Source organism: Lissotriton vulgaris, chromosome 6 (genome assembly GCF_964263255.1).
Source record: "Lissotriton vulgaris chromosome 6, aLisVul1.2, whole genome shotgun sequence".
Lineage (NCBI taxonomy): Eukaryota > Metazoa > Chordata > Amphibia > Caudata > Salamandridae > Lissotriton > Lissotriton vulgaris.
In genome coordinates this window covers 181,936,364-181,953,766 of record NC_141694.1, presented here as the reverse complement: position 1 = coordinate 181,953,766, position 17,403 = coordinate 181,936,364, and the positions used below count along the sequence as shown (strand labels likewise).

At 45.2% G+C, this 17,403-nt stretch overlaps 1 protein-coding gene across 4 annotated transcripts in view; it reads left to right on the top strand.

The window, feature by feature from the left end:
- LOC147706987 (cytochrome P450 2K1-like) overlaps window positions 1-16,037 on the top strand; it is a 576,312-nt gene extending 560,275 nt beyond the window's left edge. For 2 of the 4 annotated variants that reach the window (XM_086926213.1, XM_086926215.1), the window contains one exon: window positions 15,731-16,037. In XM_086926213.1, the coding sequence (XP_086782339.1) occupies window positions 15,731-15,912 (182 nt within the window). In that variant the 3' untranslated portion in view covers window positions 15,913-16,037. The remainder of the gene's footprint in view (window positions 1-15,730) is intronic. The other 2 variants (XM_086926214.1, XM_086926212.1) reach the window with 1 other exon arrangement.
- The last annotated feature ends 1,366 nt before the right edge of the window (window positions 16,038-17,403 follow it).

Here is a 17,403-nt window from a genome sequence, read left to right as displayed (position 1 = left end):
ACATTTTAATCTTTCATTTCTCGTGATTTAGTTTGGAATGTAAGTCTTCATCTTGTGTTTGAATGTCAACACTATGTGGTGTGCAATAGATCACACTGTTTAGTTTACACAAGATATCATGGCCCAACAAATCAACTGTATTTGTTTCATGATTATTTATAGTTGAACCAATTTTCACTGGAACATTAGCTGATAAGTTATAAGTCACCTGTTTATTTGAAATCCCTACTACTTAGATTTATTTTCCAGAGAGGATTTATTTTCATGTATCGATTAAAAACTATACTGGATGGCCATTCACTTCTTACTTCACAAAAAGACAATCCTGGTCTACCTCTAGGACTGCACTGTGTATACAATCATCTTCCTTTCCCAGGCGCCGTCATTGTGCTTGACGCAGTCCTGTGAAAAATTGATTATTTCATTAATTACTGAATGTTTTTGCTGAAATGTGAAATTTGGCTGAAATCCCTGCATACTGTTTTGCACATTTTGGTGCATGACTGAGGCTGAAGTCATATTCCTGTTGATTTGGCTTGGATTCTGCAAGTTTTCCAAAGAAGCAGATTGGTTTGGGACTATTGACCTTGTCTTACGATTCTCCTGCGTCGTTCATTAGCACTGTGCATACCAACACCAGCACCAAAACCAAGTGCATGAAAACCATCTTGACTAGCCTTCTGCAAGAACTTTATTGAAGCCACCATCAACTTCTTCATTATTTTAGCATTGAAACAGTCAACACAATACTTTGGATAGGCAAGGATTTCGCCTAACAATTTTCATTCCGAACATTTCACACTTTTCTGAATATAAACACTACTTTCCAGATACAATCCCAGATGAAATGCAGAGACTATCCCATCTGCATTAAACTCTCATATTATACATGTACTAACTGATCTGCATTTTATGCTACTCTCATAATTTTTGACAAATCGACTTATTTCTGTAGAAATTTTTTCAAATGTTCAATAACTTGAAAATATTTCTCCATAACTATTGGGGAAGGCTTATTAAAAGGAGGGTCTCTGCACTTTACCTATAATGTTCTCTTCCCTATGTATAGCGAGTCTATTAGATATATAGGGGTCCCCTTCTTCCAAATAAAAACAATTAGAATAAGTGACACCATTTGTAAAAATTATGTTTCTGTTGGTTCATTGTGATTAAATAACAGTGCACCTTTATTTATTGTTTATGTTTCCATAATTTCTCCTACTATTGTTTCTTGTGTAAATATATGCGTACTGGGACCCCTTGCTCACTGTATCGCTATCTACTCAGGTCCTAGTGACACCATTTGGGTTTACTCTTTTTCGGTAACCTAGTTGCAGAAGAGCAGATTGTAGTATACAAGCAGTGAACTGTGACTCCTTTGGTCTTTTTGGAAACTACATGCAGAGGGCCATATTCTCATCTGGGACTCTTTCTTTTCGTGTTGAGGTCCTTGAGTTCTCATTAAAATACATTAGTCTTATATCCATTCATAAATGACATGTAATTTGTATCCCACAACATTTCCACTTTAGAAAGTGAAGTAAATTATGTATGTGAAGCTGGAGGGATTATACAAGATATGACCTGTATACATAAAACACTCCAGGGAATACTTGTAATAAATCATGTGACCCCTCTATAATCCTAAATCACTAGTTTCTTGTAGCTGGACAATCAGAGGGCACTCACATTTTTAAGAAAGATTTCCCTCCTTGCAGCAGCATATGAATGCTGTTTTCCTAGCCAAATGTCTTCTCTTCTTCACCTGCTTAATTCCTTGAATTCACATTCTCATCTTCAGCGAAGAGTACCCTATTGTATGTGAACATGGAATAGAGAAGGTTTTTTTACTCCGTCCCTGGCCATCTTCACCTGCCTGTTGTGATGTCTTTTTCCATCTTTTTCTTCAGTGAGAAATGCACCACAGATTCTGTTTATGAAAAAGGGAAATGTACCTTTAATTATTATAGATAATAGATGACCCATTGTGGCACAATACCCTCTCAATTAATGTCTTCCTAGATTTGATAGCCCTGGTCAAACCACAGAGCCATTCCTTTTTCTTTAGTAGATTTTTCCACATACATACTAGCTGATTGGCAGACACATGGGATACTCACTAGGTAATGATACCACTTTGCCCCATTTTATCTAATCTATTCTAGAGCTATGCCTTTATGCCCTCAGGATGATCCAAAAGTCTTAAACCCTTGAATTTTCGCTCCCTAAAATCTTTGGATGACATTGCCTCACAAAAAGTGTTTGATTTCTCCTCCAAATCAAACTTAGGATTCTATCTTCCAGCAACTACAGCACATACATTTTTCCTGTTTAATGTTAGGGTCAAAACTAAAAGTGAATACATCTCTACCCCTGTCACTGTCACTGATTATCCCCTTAAGAGCTGCGTCGGTGCGTTGGCCGACGGCAGCACTACCTCCCCAGCGCTGCGCACGACCATTGGACGTCCATTCAGCACTGGTTCCAATGGACAGCGCAGCACTGGGGAGGGATGTTTACTAGCATCTATGAGGTTATTTGTACCAGTTCATTGCCGCCAGAATGTTAAATGAACTATCCAGCACAGTTGAGTGTCAGACTTTCTTAGCTCTAGCATGTTTTTTATGCTTGTTGGCCCATCATTGTGCAGGACAAAGTTCACAAATCTATACTGCGGCATACCCCAACATTTGTTTATGGGAATCCTCATACAGTACCCTCAACCAAATGTTTCAAATGGGAGAAAGAACTTTCCACTTTCAAATCACTGGAGCCTGGAAATTACTTCCTGAATTTGTATTCTTATAGCATAATAATATACAATTTTATAAAGCATTAAATACTTTGATCCTGATTCTCCAAGCCATTGTTGCCATAAACATATTTCACAGCTGAATAGGGCACCATTTTAGCATCTCAGTTTTCCACAAAAAGATACACAACAGGCATAAATATACTTTTTACTTGAGAGAATATTGATGTGATTTTGAGGACGTTCACAACCAACTCTCCGGCCCTTCCCCACCCTGGAAATGGTTGGAGAGGTGCTCCAGGCGAGGTTGGAGAGGTGCTCCAGCAAAGTAGTTCATCCATGGTTTAGGGATGGTTATAGGAGAAGGGATTGCTTCATGGGGAAAAATGTTTTCCTTATGGTCCAACTAAATGAAAAAATGTGCATTTGTGTAACACATGCTTTTCCCCAATTAGGATAGAATTTTACGTTAACAAAATATTCACCCAGAGTGAATTTCCTAGGGGGTTGTGTACCAATATATATTGAAAAGTTTTCTTCAGGAATACAGCCGTGGCATTTTCAACAGTAGACTTTGCTCCTTTACTTTTTTAGCTTTCTATAGCACTTTGAGACACACAGCTTTAATTACTGAATACCTTTCATTGATTAAGTGCCTAGTGCCCCCTAGACTCAAACTCTCATTTGAAACTCTTATTGAGCTCCAGCAACTGAATTTACTGTGATCATAATCAGCGGCAGCCGGCACAGATAAACGCGGCGGATCAGGAGGAGTGGGGGGGAAGTCGACAGACGACGCAATAGGTAAGATTGAATATATAAACATGACCTATTCTGTCATCTTTAGGCTTCCCCCTTGCCGCGCCCTGCCCCTCCAACCCCACTGCGCTTACTAGAGCAGGCCACCGCTGATCATAATACCTGGTGAGCCACCAGTTTCAATCAATGAACACTCCCTGTTAAGCAGCTCTTTCCTCTTCTGTGTACATAAGTAGTGACCTTCTTTAAAGTAGTAAGTAATAACATCACCAATTAGTCAAGTCATTAAGTGGCAACACATATTTATATAGCATTTGTCATATTTTTACCCTGTACCTTATTGGTCCTCGTCCCTATCTCGCCCTTTCTAAATCCTCATGTCTTTTCAGTCACATTACACTTTAAGGCATATTGTACCACAAACACAAATTTGCTGACTACACACATCCCTTCTAACAACTTCATATTTCCTCTTAGATTAAATGTTTAACAAATATATGACTATAAAACCTTAATCATAGTAAATTCTCTTTCTCCTTCTGTTTAGGGAATTTCATATCAGTCTGTATGATGCAATTCTTCATACTGTGAGCAATTGAATTTTTAATGCCCCCACTGTATTTTTCAGCTATTTGTGAAATCTGAATTGATCCCAAAGATTCTGCCAGGGAACCGCTTTTTACACAAATCAAATCATCTTCATTCGCACACCAACACCAATCACAATTGTGGAGGAGTAATATTAATCTCAAAAAGTCCCCACTCCAAACCAATGACTCCTTCTTCTTTTGAAATGTATTCCACCTCAGTCATAGCCCCATTTAAATCCAAAATCATGACGTTTACTGCAATCTTGGTCAAAGTAGCTCTTTCTTTGATGGCCTAGATAGTATCTTTGAATCACTGACACGCACTAATGTATTCATCATTCTATTGAATTTTAGCTTGAATATAAATAATCATCCCTAAAACTCCATGTTCTCCAGTTCCTCTAAGATCTCTTAATCATCATATCAAACTCTACACTCATGTAAAACCGGGAGGGAAACTCCTGAGTCCAATAATTATATCCAATACACTGGCCCACTGCCTACCTAACATAGATTCATTTCACTCAAATAATGCTACCATACACACCAGTCAATAGCCTTCCTGTTCTATGCCTCAATAGTAGCAGCACAACTTCTAAAAGAAAATATTCTGCTTATTCCTTTTTAGATTTTCTGAAACAATTCCACAATGGTCTGAATCATTTAACCAATTCTAACAATCCTCTGATTTTCACTGTCCTACTCATTCATTATCTCAAGCTGCCTGATACCCACTACCATGGATCTCACCTAACATTTGCTTTCTTCTAACCAAGATGCATGTGATTTTTTTTTAAATGGTGTAAGAATACAACCATTCAGCAGCATACAAACAATGAAGTATCTTAGAGAATGCCATACCTGCCTACTTCCATAACCTCAATGGCATACTTTAATCTCAACCACAATGACTGGCAAGCAAAATGTATAACTTTTTCTCTGCACCACAAATTCCTCACAAATCTCTACTAACAGTGAAACCATTGTTGGAATACTCATTGTTCAACCTCTGTACTCTTTCAGTCATTATTCCTGTGATTGTGCTTGCATTGTTTCAAATACTAATCTACAGAGCTCACCCCCACATTCTAAACTCTTAGGGCCAGATGTAGGTAAATCCAATTTACCGATTCTTAAATACCGAATTTGACCGATTCGGTATTCATGAATCGGTAAATGATATGTAGATAAAAATTCGGTATTTTTTACCGAATCAGTAAAAATCGGAATCTGACTTTCGGAAAATACTGAATCGGTATTTACTGAATCGGTTTTTACCGAATCGGTATTTCACATTCCTTCCTATGGGCCAAAAGGCCCATAATCCATCACAATATCCCTATGTTTCATCTATCAAACTATCAAACTCCTTGTTGTTACTTCCAAGACTTTACTCTGCAGAACTTATTTATTCAGCCATGCCTTCAAATTAGCTTCTTACCCCTCAAGTTCAAATCTGCTGTAGTCCTGCCTCTTGTGGAGATAACGTAATACTGACCTCTCTTTCTTGTCGAGGATGGATGCTGGGAAGGTCTGTTAAGTTCCTGTCCTGATTGCTTGAAGTAAGGGTGACTTCTCCCAGAAGCTGCATTGCAACCCTGCACTTATTAGTATATACGAAAGGTATCAAGTGCCTCTTAAGATGATCCCCTTTAGGAGAAAAAAAGCCACAAAGGGCAAAGAACCTCCTTGGCAATCTTGTTATGCTTGAATGAAGATAACTTTTAATGAAGATGTCGATCAGCAAAGCACCATCCTCTACCTGATGTCAGAGAAGAACAAAGAGAAGAACATCCAGAAAAAGATCAAGGGGGAATCAGGCTACTGGAGTAAAATTCAAGGGTGAAATTACTAGTACCGTATTTTCCGGCGTATAGGACGACCCGGCGTATAAGACGACCCCCTACTTTTCTTCATAAAATGTGGGTTTCATGCTATACTCGCCGTATAAGACTACCCCCACTTCCAGCGCAGTCCTGTATTGCCGGCGGGAACTTTCTACAGTCCCCTTTCAATGCCCATGAACTGAGGAGATGACGTACGGTACTGACGCTCCTCTCCTTCCGATGAACGTGAGATTTATGGCCACATCGGAAGGAGAGAGAGACGCCAGATCAGCGCATGTGCCCGCTGTAGCTCTAGACTGCATACCTACGCAGTTCAAAAATACCGAAATGCCCCGTGAGATCCTGCTTCCATCGGCACTACTGCACTACAGGACTGTAAGAGACTGCGCACTATTGTCATTTTTGATTCATGTGCCGTAACTTAACGTAACGTTTGCTTTTGTAATTTGTTCTGTTGTAATTATCTCTTCATGTATCATTACTAGTCCTATTGTGAAGCGCTCTGACACCTTCGGGTAAAGTCTGCGCTATATAAAATCGCATACGGTAAATAAAGTACAGTACCGTACAGCTAGAGGGGATTGTAGTATGACTCACATAATATGGTATAAGGGGGATCAGTAGCAGGGAGAGAGAGATTAGCGCAGAGAGAGACGCCAGATCAGCGCATGTGGCCGCCCGCTGTGTCTCTAGACTGAGCACGCAGTTCGAACATACAGAAACGTTGCTTCCACTCCTAAAAATTTGGTACCCGGCGTATAAGACGACCCCCGACTTTGGAGAACATTTTAAGGGGTTAAAAAGTCGTCTTATACGCCGTAAAATACGGTAAATGGGCAAAAAATAGGATGAAAAATAAGAGAATGAATGCATTTTGACACATTCATGACTCATTAATGTCTCATTTATAAACCAGACAATGAAGATTTGAAATCACAGAAAAATATTCAACTTCAGCTTGGATTCAAAAGCTGAGCCACACATATTTGGACACATCATTGTTGGACATGACAGTTGATAATGTCTTTCATTGCATCATTCCTCTAACCCATGGCTCTGACTTGTCATCCTTCCCATCCGACGTTCCTTGTCATTTGTGGAAAACCCCTCCAGGTGTAACATTCTGCAACATATGGCCTGACTACATGATAAGCACACTGTTTTCTTCTGAGCGTTTAGCCTTGTAAGCTCTTTTTAAAGTAGGAAATGCTCCCTTTATAAAGCTCAGTATAGCAACCCTAAATCTTCATTAAAATGTTTTTTAATCAGCTCACCATTTAACTGTGCCCTATCCACCTGTACAAATATTTGCAATCTGAGGAACCATTCTGCCAATGCCACAGAAACTGCCCTCTCACATGTAGCAAACTTTGCCACATTGGCTCACTATAGTCACCTTTTAACCAAACTAAATAGTCTTATACTCCTTGTTTTAGCTGCTATGTGTGACACTGTTGATAACTCCTCTTTACTATCCTCCATAAACTACCTCTGAGTCACAGTCTATGACTCAATTGATTCCTCTTAACTCTGATCACTCCTTTTCTGTCTCTTGGGACCCTCATCCAGAGCACTACCAGTTGGTGTTTCCCAAGGCTCTATTATAAGTCCTCTCCTTTTCTTTCTCTCTATAGGCCCTCACCTGATGACATCATCTGCTCATTAGGTTTCTCATCTCATCTATGTATTGATGAACCACACAAAATGTGTTCTCATTTACAACGGTCTCACCCTTCCACCAGGCTCAAATATATAATTGTCTTACTGCCCTTCATTCCTAGGTGGGTCTAGGTTTCGTCATACAGAACTCAACTTAGACAGAGGTCCTAAACCCACCTCCATAACTACCTAATCTACTTCCCTACCAACACCATGGCTTTCACCTCCTCTGATAAAAAAAAATGATGTTCTGTTTATTCCCTCTAATAAAATGAAACCTTACATCGCTAGTACTGCCACTTCAGTGATTTATCAAGGACTAAATTCATACACAATCCAATTCATCCCTTTGCACACAACAAAAACACTGATGAATTCAATTGTAATTTGATATCACATTCCTACCTCATCTTATCGCTGAATATCTGGCTGGCAATCCACCATAACCAGTACATTTTTAGCTTCTGTTGATACTATTTGAAGCCATCCAAGACACATCCATTACCTCTACGTCCCTCGCCCTCGACCCAGTCATCACTCATGAGGTATTCCATAGACAGGAAACAAAACAGGAAACGCTTTTAGGCTCCACCCCCCTCCTGCCAGGTGCTATATCATGCCTAACCACCAAAAGCACACCCTGTTTTGTTTCCTGTCGGATTACTTGATGGGAGACGCTGGGGTGGGTGCCGGGCACTTACCTCCATCTTTGTCCTGTGGTTCCTCCTCTGCTGGGCTCTGGGAGGCTCCCATGGACCGTCGTGGGATTCTTTGGAGTGGGGCTGCTGGGCTTCCCGAGCTCCTCCAATGCTTGGTTGACCTGAGCTGCTGGGCTTCTCTGGTCTTCCTCCTTCTACTTTGTTCCTGGTATCCTGCTCTTGATGTCTTCTGGCTCCTCGTGCTCACCTCCGACAGGTAGGGGTGGGGAGCGCTGGTCTGCCTTGTGCGCGCTCCTCCCCGGGGTGTTCCTCTCTGTGGTTGTGGGGGCCCGAGGATGTTTTTTCATTGGGGTGGTGCTTGGATTGAGGAGCGCTGGTTTCTGCGCGTTCCTCTCCGTATTTCTCCCCCCCCTCCAGCCCCTGCCCGGGCCCCTCTGTGCTGTGGGGGCTGGAGGAGGGGTGGGGGCGTTTTGGTCGGCGTTGTTGCTCACGGTGTGCCGACAGCCGGCTCTGTCCTCCCGGTTTGCTGTGGCCAGGCTTCCTCGTTGTGTGGCGGCCCAGCCTCCTCTCGCGATGCGTTGTTTCGCGCATGCACTGTGGATTTTTTCCTGCCTGACCTCGGTATGGACAGACGCCCGGGTGGGCTCCGGGCGCTCCGGTCGTTGGGGACTCTTTTTGGTATGGGCCCCGCCACCAGACTCAGGGCGGTTCTGGCGCCCCTGCTCCCCACTTCTGGCATTAGCCTTCCACTTGCAGAGATCCTCGGTGAGTTGTGCATTGTTATGCCGCGAGGGCTGTTCTGCTCTCTTTTTGTTTTTGCCTGTCCCTCCCTCTTCTCCGGCTTGGCCTGCTGGTTGGCTGGAGGGGTCGGGACTTGCCTCCCTGTGGGGGATTAATTGGGGTGTGCCCTCAATATGTATATATTTGTGTCCTCTGGGGGGGGGTGCTTTTGTGGTGTTTTTTCCTTCATTCCTGCTTTGTGCTTTGGTTATTGAACATGGGCAAGCACCATCGCAAGAGGAAGCATTGCTCTCCTGTGCCTCCCTCTTCCTCGGATTCCGGTGGGGCCTCCTCTCATCCTCCTTTGAAGCGTGCCAAGGGGGTTGATGATGATAGGATTAAGCGCCTTATCCTGGAGACTCTTCTGATATCAAGGCGTCCAAGAAGGGTGCTGCTGTTCTTTCTGGTTCTGCTGCACTTTATTCTGATATTTCGTCATCTTCTGAGTCTGATGTGTCTTCTTCGGCTGCTGTTGAGCTTCAGGGCAAATACATTTCCAGGGATCTCTTGCCTGACGTCCTTTCCCATGTGAGGGTTAACATGGGGTTTCCTGATGATTCTGCGCCCAGTGCTTCTCAGGATTCACTTTTGCCGCAGTTTCGGAAGCCTGTTCCCTCTTCCTTGCCGGTCCATCCCTTTGTCTCTGATGTCCTGCTGAAAGAGTGGAAGGACCCTGATCATATTTCCATGCCCAGGTTTATGTCCAAGCTTTATCCCTTGCAGGATATGGCGGATAATTTACCTGATTCCGTTCCTGTGGACTCTGTAGTGGCCAGTCTTGTGGGTCATCCTTCTATGGCAGATGATAACATTCTGAAGAACGGCGTGGACAAGAAGGTGGATTCTGCCCTGAAGAAGTCTTATGCCGCCTCGCACCTGGCTATTCGTTCTGGCATTTATGGGGCGTATGTTGCCCAGTCTCTGCTGACCGATTTCAAGTCCCTGTTTTCATATATGCAGGAGGGTGCCAGTTGTCCAGAGTTGCTGGAGTCTATGGACTGGGTAAGAGTGGTCTGCTTAATTCAGACACTCTGTTCATCACCACCCCCTTTTTTGAATCGTTTTTGGCCACTATAGGTGTGGCAGGGTATACTCAGACATGAGTCCCTTGCTCACTGCACCATCAGGATTCAAGCAAGCCGAGCCGACGACGGCTGAAATGCCAGAAACCGGTCCCCGGAAGCTTGTCTCCTTTCCGGTGAAGAATTGGCTTGGTAGTTTGGTCTGCCCTGTTCCCATGATGCACTGGGCCAGGGAAAGACTAATTTGCATATAGCCAGGTTCTGAGCTGGGATGGTGCAGTGAGCTAAATAACGGTGATGGATCAAGCCCTGATCTTTGGACTGGGTAAGAGTGGCCTGCTTAATTCAGACACTCTGTTCATCACCACCCCCTTTTTTGAATCGTTTTTGGCCACTATAGGTGTGGCAGGTTATACTCAGACATGAGTCCCTTGCTCACTGCACCATCAGGATTCAAGCAAGCCGAGCCGACGACGGCTGAAATGCCAGAAACCGGTCCCCGGAAGCTTGTCTCCTTTCCGGTGAAGAATTGGCTTGGTAGTTTGGTCTGCCCTGTTCCCATGATGCACTGGGCCAGGGACAGACTAATTTGCATATAGCCAGGTTCTGAGCTGGGATGGTGCAGTGAGCTAAATAACGGTGATGGATCAAGCCCTGATCTTTGGACTGGGTAAGAGTGGCCTGCTTAATTCAGACACTCTGTTCATCACCACCCCCTTTTTTGAATCGTTTTTGGCCACTATAGGTGTGGCAGGGTATACTCAGACATGAGTCCCTTGCTCACTGCACCATCAGGATTCAAGCAAGCCGGGCGGACGACGGCTGAAATGCCAGAAACCGGTCCCCGGAAGCTTGTCTCCTTTCCGGTGATGAATTGGCTTGGTAGTTTGGTCTGCCCTGTTCCCATGATGCACTGGGCCAGGGACAGACTAATTTGCATATAGCCAGGTTCTGAGCTGGGATGGTGCAGTGAGCTAAATAACGGTGATGGATCAAGCCCTGATCTTTGGACTGGGTAAGAGTGGTCTGCTTAATTCAGACACTCTGTTCATCACCACCCCCTTTTTTTAATCGTTTTTGGCCACTATAGGTGTGGCAGGGTATACTCAGACATGAGTCCCTTGCTCACTGCACCATCAGGATTCAAGCAAGCCGGGCCAACGACGGCTGAAATGCCAGAAACCGGTCCCCGGAAGCTTGTCTCCTTTCCGGTGAAGAATTGGCTTGGTAGTTTGGTCTGCCCTGTTCCCATGATGCACTGTGCCAGGGACAGACTAATTTGCATATAGCCAGGTTCTGAGCTGGGATGGTGCAGTGAGCTAAATAACGGTGATGGATCAAGCTCTGATCTTTGGACTGGGTAAGAGTGGTCTGCTTAATTCAGACACTCTGTTCATCACCACCCCCTTTTTTGGAGTCTATGGAGCACCAGGCGGAATTCCTGTCGGACATCGCCTTTGATTCGGTGAGGGCTTCTGCTATGTCCTGTGGTTCCTCTGTGGCTGCCCGTCATAACCTATTGCTAAGAGATTGGAAGACGGACGCGGCCCAGCGTTCCATGGCTTTCAGGCTGCCATTCACTGGTGCTCGTCTGTTTGGTGACTCGCTGGAGGAGAAACTGCACAAGGTCTTCAAGGAGCGCAAGCATTCTTTGTCCTTTCGTGATCTTCCGCCCCGTAGGAGTTCCTCCTTCTCTGGTGCCAGGTCTTTCCGCCAGCCTTCCAGGTTTCAGCAGTCTTCGTTTTGGAGTCAGCATGGCACTGGCTGGTCTTTTCCCCGGAAGTTCCAGAAGAAGTCCCAGAGGGGTGCCGGGTCTGGTCCACAGCGTTCCTGACTATGCCAGCCTGGGGGACGTTCTCGCTGGTGGTCCGCCTCTGGTTGGTGGGAGGCTTCGCCAGTTCCTTCCTGCTTGGCGCCTGACGACCTCCGACAGATGGGTGCTGGATGTCTTGTCAAGGGGCTACCGGATCGAGTTCCTGTACCCCCCTCCCCCCTCCGGGGTGCTGGTGTCCCCTTCTCCTCGGGATGCCTCCCGCCGTCTGGCCTTGTCGGACGGGGTTCGTTCTTTGGTCAGCAAACTTGCGGTTGTCCCTGTTCCGCTGGCGGAGAGGGGGTTGGGCGTCTACTCCATCATCTTTGTGGTGCTGAAGATCACGGGGGGCTTCCGTGTGGTCATCAACCTTCGGGGTCTGAACTTGTTCGTGAGGAAGATCCCGTTCAAGATGGAGACTCTCCAGAGGATTATCCCACTGATACAGTCCAGTTGGGTGTTCTCCACTCTGGACCTGCAGGATGCGTACCTGCACGTCCCGGTGGCTGTGAGGGATCAGCGTATCCTGCGCTTCTGCCTGGAGGGTCAGCATTGGCAGTTCTGCGTCCTTCCCTTTGGTCTTCGGTCCGCCCCCAGGGTGTTCACCAAGGTGGTGGCTCCCTTGGTGGCCCATCTCCATCTCCTGGGGGTGTCGGTGTTCCCGTATCTCGACGACTGGATGGTTCAGGCTCCGTCCCTGGAGGTCATGTCTAACCACCTTCACTTGACCATGACTACGCTCAGGGAACACAGGTTCTTGATCAACTTGCCGAAGTGCCACCTGGAGCCTGCCACTCGGAGGACCTTCATCGGAGCTGTGTTCGATTCTGTGTTGGGCAAGGTGTTCCTGCCGGAGGCCCGGATTCGTCGCCTTCAGTCTTTGCTGAGGAAGTTGTTGTCGCAAGCCTGAGCTCCCCTCCTTCAGTGGCTGGAGGTTCAGGGCCACATGGCTGCTTCTGTCTTCACCATGCCCTGGGCCAGGGTTCATCTGCGCCCTCTGCTGTGGCATGTGCAGCGGTGAGTCCCCTTTCCTGTCCTGGATTATGCGGTCCCTGTGCCCGTGTCTCTGGACATTGTGTCTGCTCTTCAGTGGTGGCTGGATCCCTTCCACCTTTCCGTGGGAATGTTGTTCTGTCTGCCTCCTCCTCTGGTTGTGACCACAGATGCCAGCGCTTCCGGCTGGGGGGCGACTCTGGACCATTGGGCTGTGCAGGCTCGTTGGCTCCCGGTGGAGTCTCGCAGGTCGTCCAACTGGAGGGAGTTGTCTGCAGTGGAGAGGGCACTCCGCTTTTTCCATCTTCATCTGAGGGGTTGCCATGTCCTGGTGAGATCGGACAACACCGTGTCTGTGGCCTATATCAATCACCAGGGGGGACCCGCAGTTCTTCCCTGAATCTGGTGGCCTGCTCCATTTCGGACTGGGCAGAGAAGAATCTTCAGGCCCTGTGTGCTCAGCACATTCGAGGTGTGGACAACATGGTGGCGGATTTGTTGAGCCGGAGGTTTCCTTCGTCTCTGTCCCTGTGCCGGGCTCCCCGGACTTTTCGCTTGCTTTGCCTGAGGTTCGGGACTCCGGATCTGGACTTGTTCGCCTCCCGGTCCAATGCCCTGGTTCCCCTGTTCTGCTCCAGGTCTCCGGAGGTGGGCGCCTGGGGAGTGGATGCCTTGTCTCTCCGGTGGCCTCCTTGGCTTCTTTATGCCTTTCCTCCCTTTCCTCTGATTCCTGCCTGCTTTCTGAAGGTTCAGCGGGAGGGGGTTCAGGTGGTGGCTGTTCTTGCACACTGGCCGAGGAGGTCCTGGTTTCCTCTGCTGCTGGGCCTCGCGGTGGGCCCTCCTTGGCTTCTGCCCCGCTACCCCTCTCCTCTGCGGTCCCCGTCCCCTCTTTTGGTTCCCCTCTCCTTGGCGGTCTGGGGGTTGCACGGTTGTCTCTTGGGGTCCGTAGTCTGCCCGGCCACATCATTTCTGTGATGCAGGCCTCTCGTAGGCAGTCTAATTTGTCTTCCTACTCAACTTCTGTGCTGTTGCTTCCTTCTTTGGACCTGAGGCATGCCCTGTCCATGTATGTGGCTCGTTCTGGGGAGTTTCGTTCTTCTGACTCTCTCTTTGTGACCTTTGGTTTGGCTGGTAAGGGTAAGGCTGCTTCCAGGCTCACCTTGGGTCATTGGATCAAGGCTGTCATCACTCTTGCCTATCGTGGTGCTGGTTTGCCTTGACCAGCGGGGGTTCAGGCGCGTTCCACTCGGGGCGTGTCTGCCTCCTGGGCTGCTTAAGATGGTGTGTCTCTTGATGAGATTTGTCGTGCTGGGACCTGGGCCTCCGAGTCCACGTTTGTGAGGCACTACAGGTTAAATTGTGCCCTGTCTGACCGGTCCAATTTTGGTCGTGGGGTGTTGCAAGCTGCGGGGGTTCCCCCTTCGCTCTGAGTTCTGTTTGTGTATTAAACTTTTTTCACTTGTTGCACCCCTTTGTGTCTGGTCTGTGTTTTGCTGTGTTTGGGTTGCCAAAGGCCTGTTTGTGAGTTGCTTTGGTATGCCTCATGAGTGATGACTGGGTCGAGGACGAGGGATGTAGAGGTAATGCTATGATTACGTTTGGTAATCCCCATTCTCTTAGTCCTACTCGTCCTCGACCCAGTCATACTTCCTACCCTCCCTCCCTGTCCAGGCCTTTGTTGCTTGGTGTGTCAGGATGTGCTTTTGGTGGTTAGGCATGATATAGCACCTGGCAGGAGGGGGTGGGGGGTGTAGCCTAAAAGCGTTTCCTGTTTTGTTTCCTGTCTATGGAATACCTCATGAGTGATGACTGGGTCGGGGACGAGTAGGACTAAGAGTAATGGGGTTTACCAAACGTAATCATAGCATTGACTACCTCTCTGAAACCTTTGCCTGGCATGTTTGCAAACCAGAACCCCCTAGTCTCACTTAAAACAGCTGTGTGCCACGTCTAGATTCTGTTCTTTCTACTATCTAGTACCCCCCTTAAATTTTATAAAGCCACCAAGACTCTGCCTCTTTGTACTGGAAAGAAGAAATTATTTCTCAAATGGTGCTCAAACTTTGTAAAAAAGTATATTGTTGCATGGGTGTTTTGTTATTAGGAATGTGATAAGATACATATCTATCCTAGCTGCTAATTTCCATAAATACAAGCACAAACTTTGGTCTCTTATTCACCTATGTTATTCACCATCAAATTACTGCTCTATGAACCAACATTTTCCTCCTTGTAGTGTATTTGTGTTTGAAATGCTGTGACCCCTAATTCAACAATAAAAGAGTTCATTACACAAACAACGCATGAAAACTTCCCTCGATAGGATTTAAAGCTGTCTCGTCCTCAAAGCATCTAGAGAACTATGTATAAGTTTGGAGTGTGCCATCAGCACATTTTCTGATTTAAAACTAGTAAAAAGCAGGTTGGGCATTCCAAATGAGGGTTGATTCTGGCTATGAAATTGAAGACTGTGCAATTATCACCCGGAAACAACTTTGTTTACACCTCCCCTTTAATCCCCAGCCTGTTTCAGAGAATGCTGGGACAAAGTGACCAGACCAGAGTCTACATATCATCAGAGGAGTTTAGTGCTACCAAGGAAAGCAAAATCCATCTTAAGACTCGAGATGCCTCTGATAATTTAATTTTTCAGGAAACTGACGGATACTACAAGAAAAATAAACAAATGGAACGAATTCATCACCTGCATGGTGCCTGTAGTAACAACAAGAAGATGCTAATGTTCAAACACCATCTGAAGAACAACAATGTAGTGTCCAAAGATCTAGTCTGTTGATTTGTAGCTACATGTCTGTTTTTTTGTGTTCTTGATGGACTTACTTAATGTGCTTGTTTCAGGTCGGCGGATCTGTGCTGGTGAGACTCTTGCTAGGATGGAGCTCTTCCTCTTCTTCACAAGCCTACTGCAGAAGTTCACCTTCCACCTTCCTCCTGGGGTAACGGATGTAATTGTTACTCCTGCCGAAGGCTTTACTCTTATACCGATGCCACACAAGATCTGCGCTGTGGCACGCTCATGAGCATCACCCACCTATCAGCAGAAAGAAGCAATGTGAAAATGATGGATCTGGCGGTAGTTTGTAGGCTAGCACGTGATTGGTTTGCAAGAGCAACATTTTAAGTAATTCATTATATAATATAAAAAAATATATCTTTTTTAAAATATATTTTACACAAATCCTTTTTCGCTTGTAATTTGCATGTGAGGTTGTGTTGTCTTTGATTTACAATCACAAATTACGTTGTACTTTTGTGAGAACACATTTAATTTGGCTAGTTCATAAAAAATAAAGCACAACGCTTACAAACCCCCAAAAAACTGCATTCAGTATGACCTTCTTGTGTTAAAGTTGAGTCTGATACATATTTTTTTAATTTATCGTTCATTCAAAAATACACAAACATTGTAAAGCATTTCCTGCCTACCAAACTAAAAAGCAATTTAAATTTCTAATATCGTATGTCGCCTCCATCCACAACTATGTTGTCTTTTTTAAGTTAAGTGTTTAAGGATATTCCCCTAGATTCATCAAAGTCCCGTTTTGCGAGTCAGTAATAGCGATTATTAAGGAATCACTATTACAGACTCGCAAAACGGGATTCATGTACAAATCGCAATTTATTTTGCGATTACTACTGCTTCCTTATTTGCGATTAACTAATTGCTAATCGCAAATAAGGAATAACTCCCCATTCATTCCTATGGGCCTAAAGGCCAATTGGAATGAATGGGAAGACATATCAATGTGCGAATCGCTATTAGCGATTTGCCTTTTGAGTTTGCGATTTCAAGGGTGCAGGGGTGTCCAAAGGACACCCTGTTGCACCCCTGAAATGATATTGGACGCTGGTGTTACGCACACACATGTCCCAAGGACATGTGTGTGTGTAACATACAACTTAGAAAAATGCACTTAAATGCATTTTTCTAAGTTTCCGCTATTTACCACGAGGTTTGACTTTCTTGGTAAATAGCGGTCCCAAAGTGCGAATTCGCAATTTTCAAATGTTTCATGAATTGCATTTAAGGAATCTCAAATAGAGATTCCTTAAATGCAATTCCTCGCAAAATTGCTAATTCTATAATAGCGATTTTTGCACTTGGGATGATGAATCCCAAATGCAAAAATTGCTCTTGCAAAGGGCCAGATTCTCAGAATCTGGCCCTTTGCGAACCGATTTTACGTTGATGAATGTGGCCGATTGTGTCCTTCCATGGTGTTCTGTATGCGAGATTCCTGGTTAGAAAGTGGAAAGCAAGCAAGACGCTAGTGCAGCAGTTGAATTTTGTGCCAATCTCCTCATCCCATATAGAGCTATAATAATTATTGTCTATATTAAGGTTCTCAGCCAGCAGCCAACCTGCTGTTTTCCATGTATAGGTGTCATAACTTTTTATATCAAAAGGGCCAGTTGATGGATCAGGCTAACTGTGAGTCTCAAAGAGATAAGAACCCTAAACATAGTCTTTGAATTTAGCCAGAAGACAAATATAAGAATAAACATAGGAA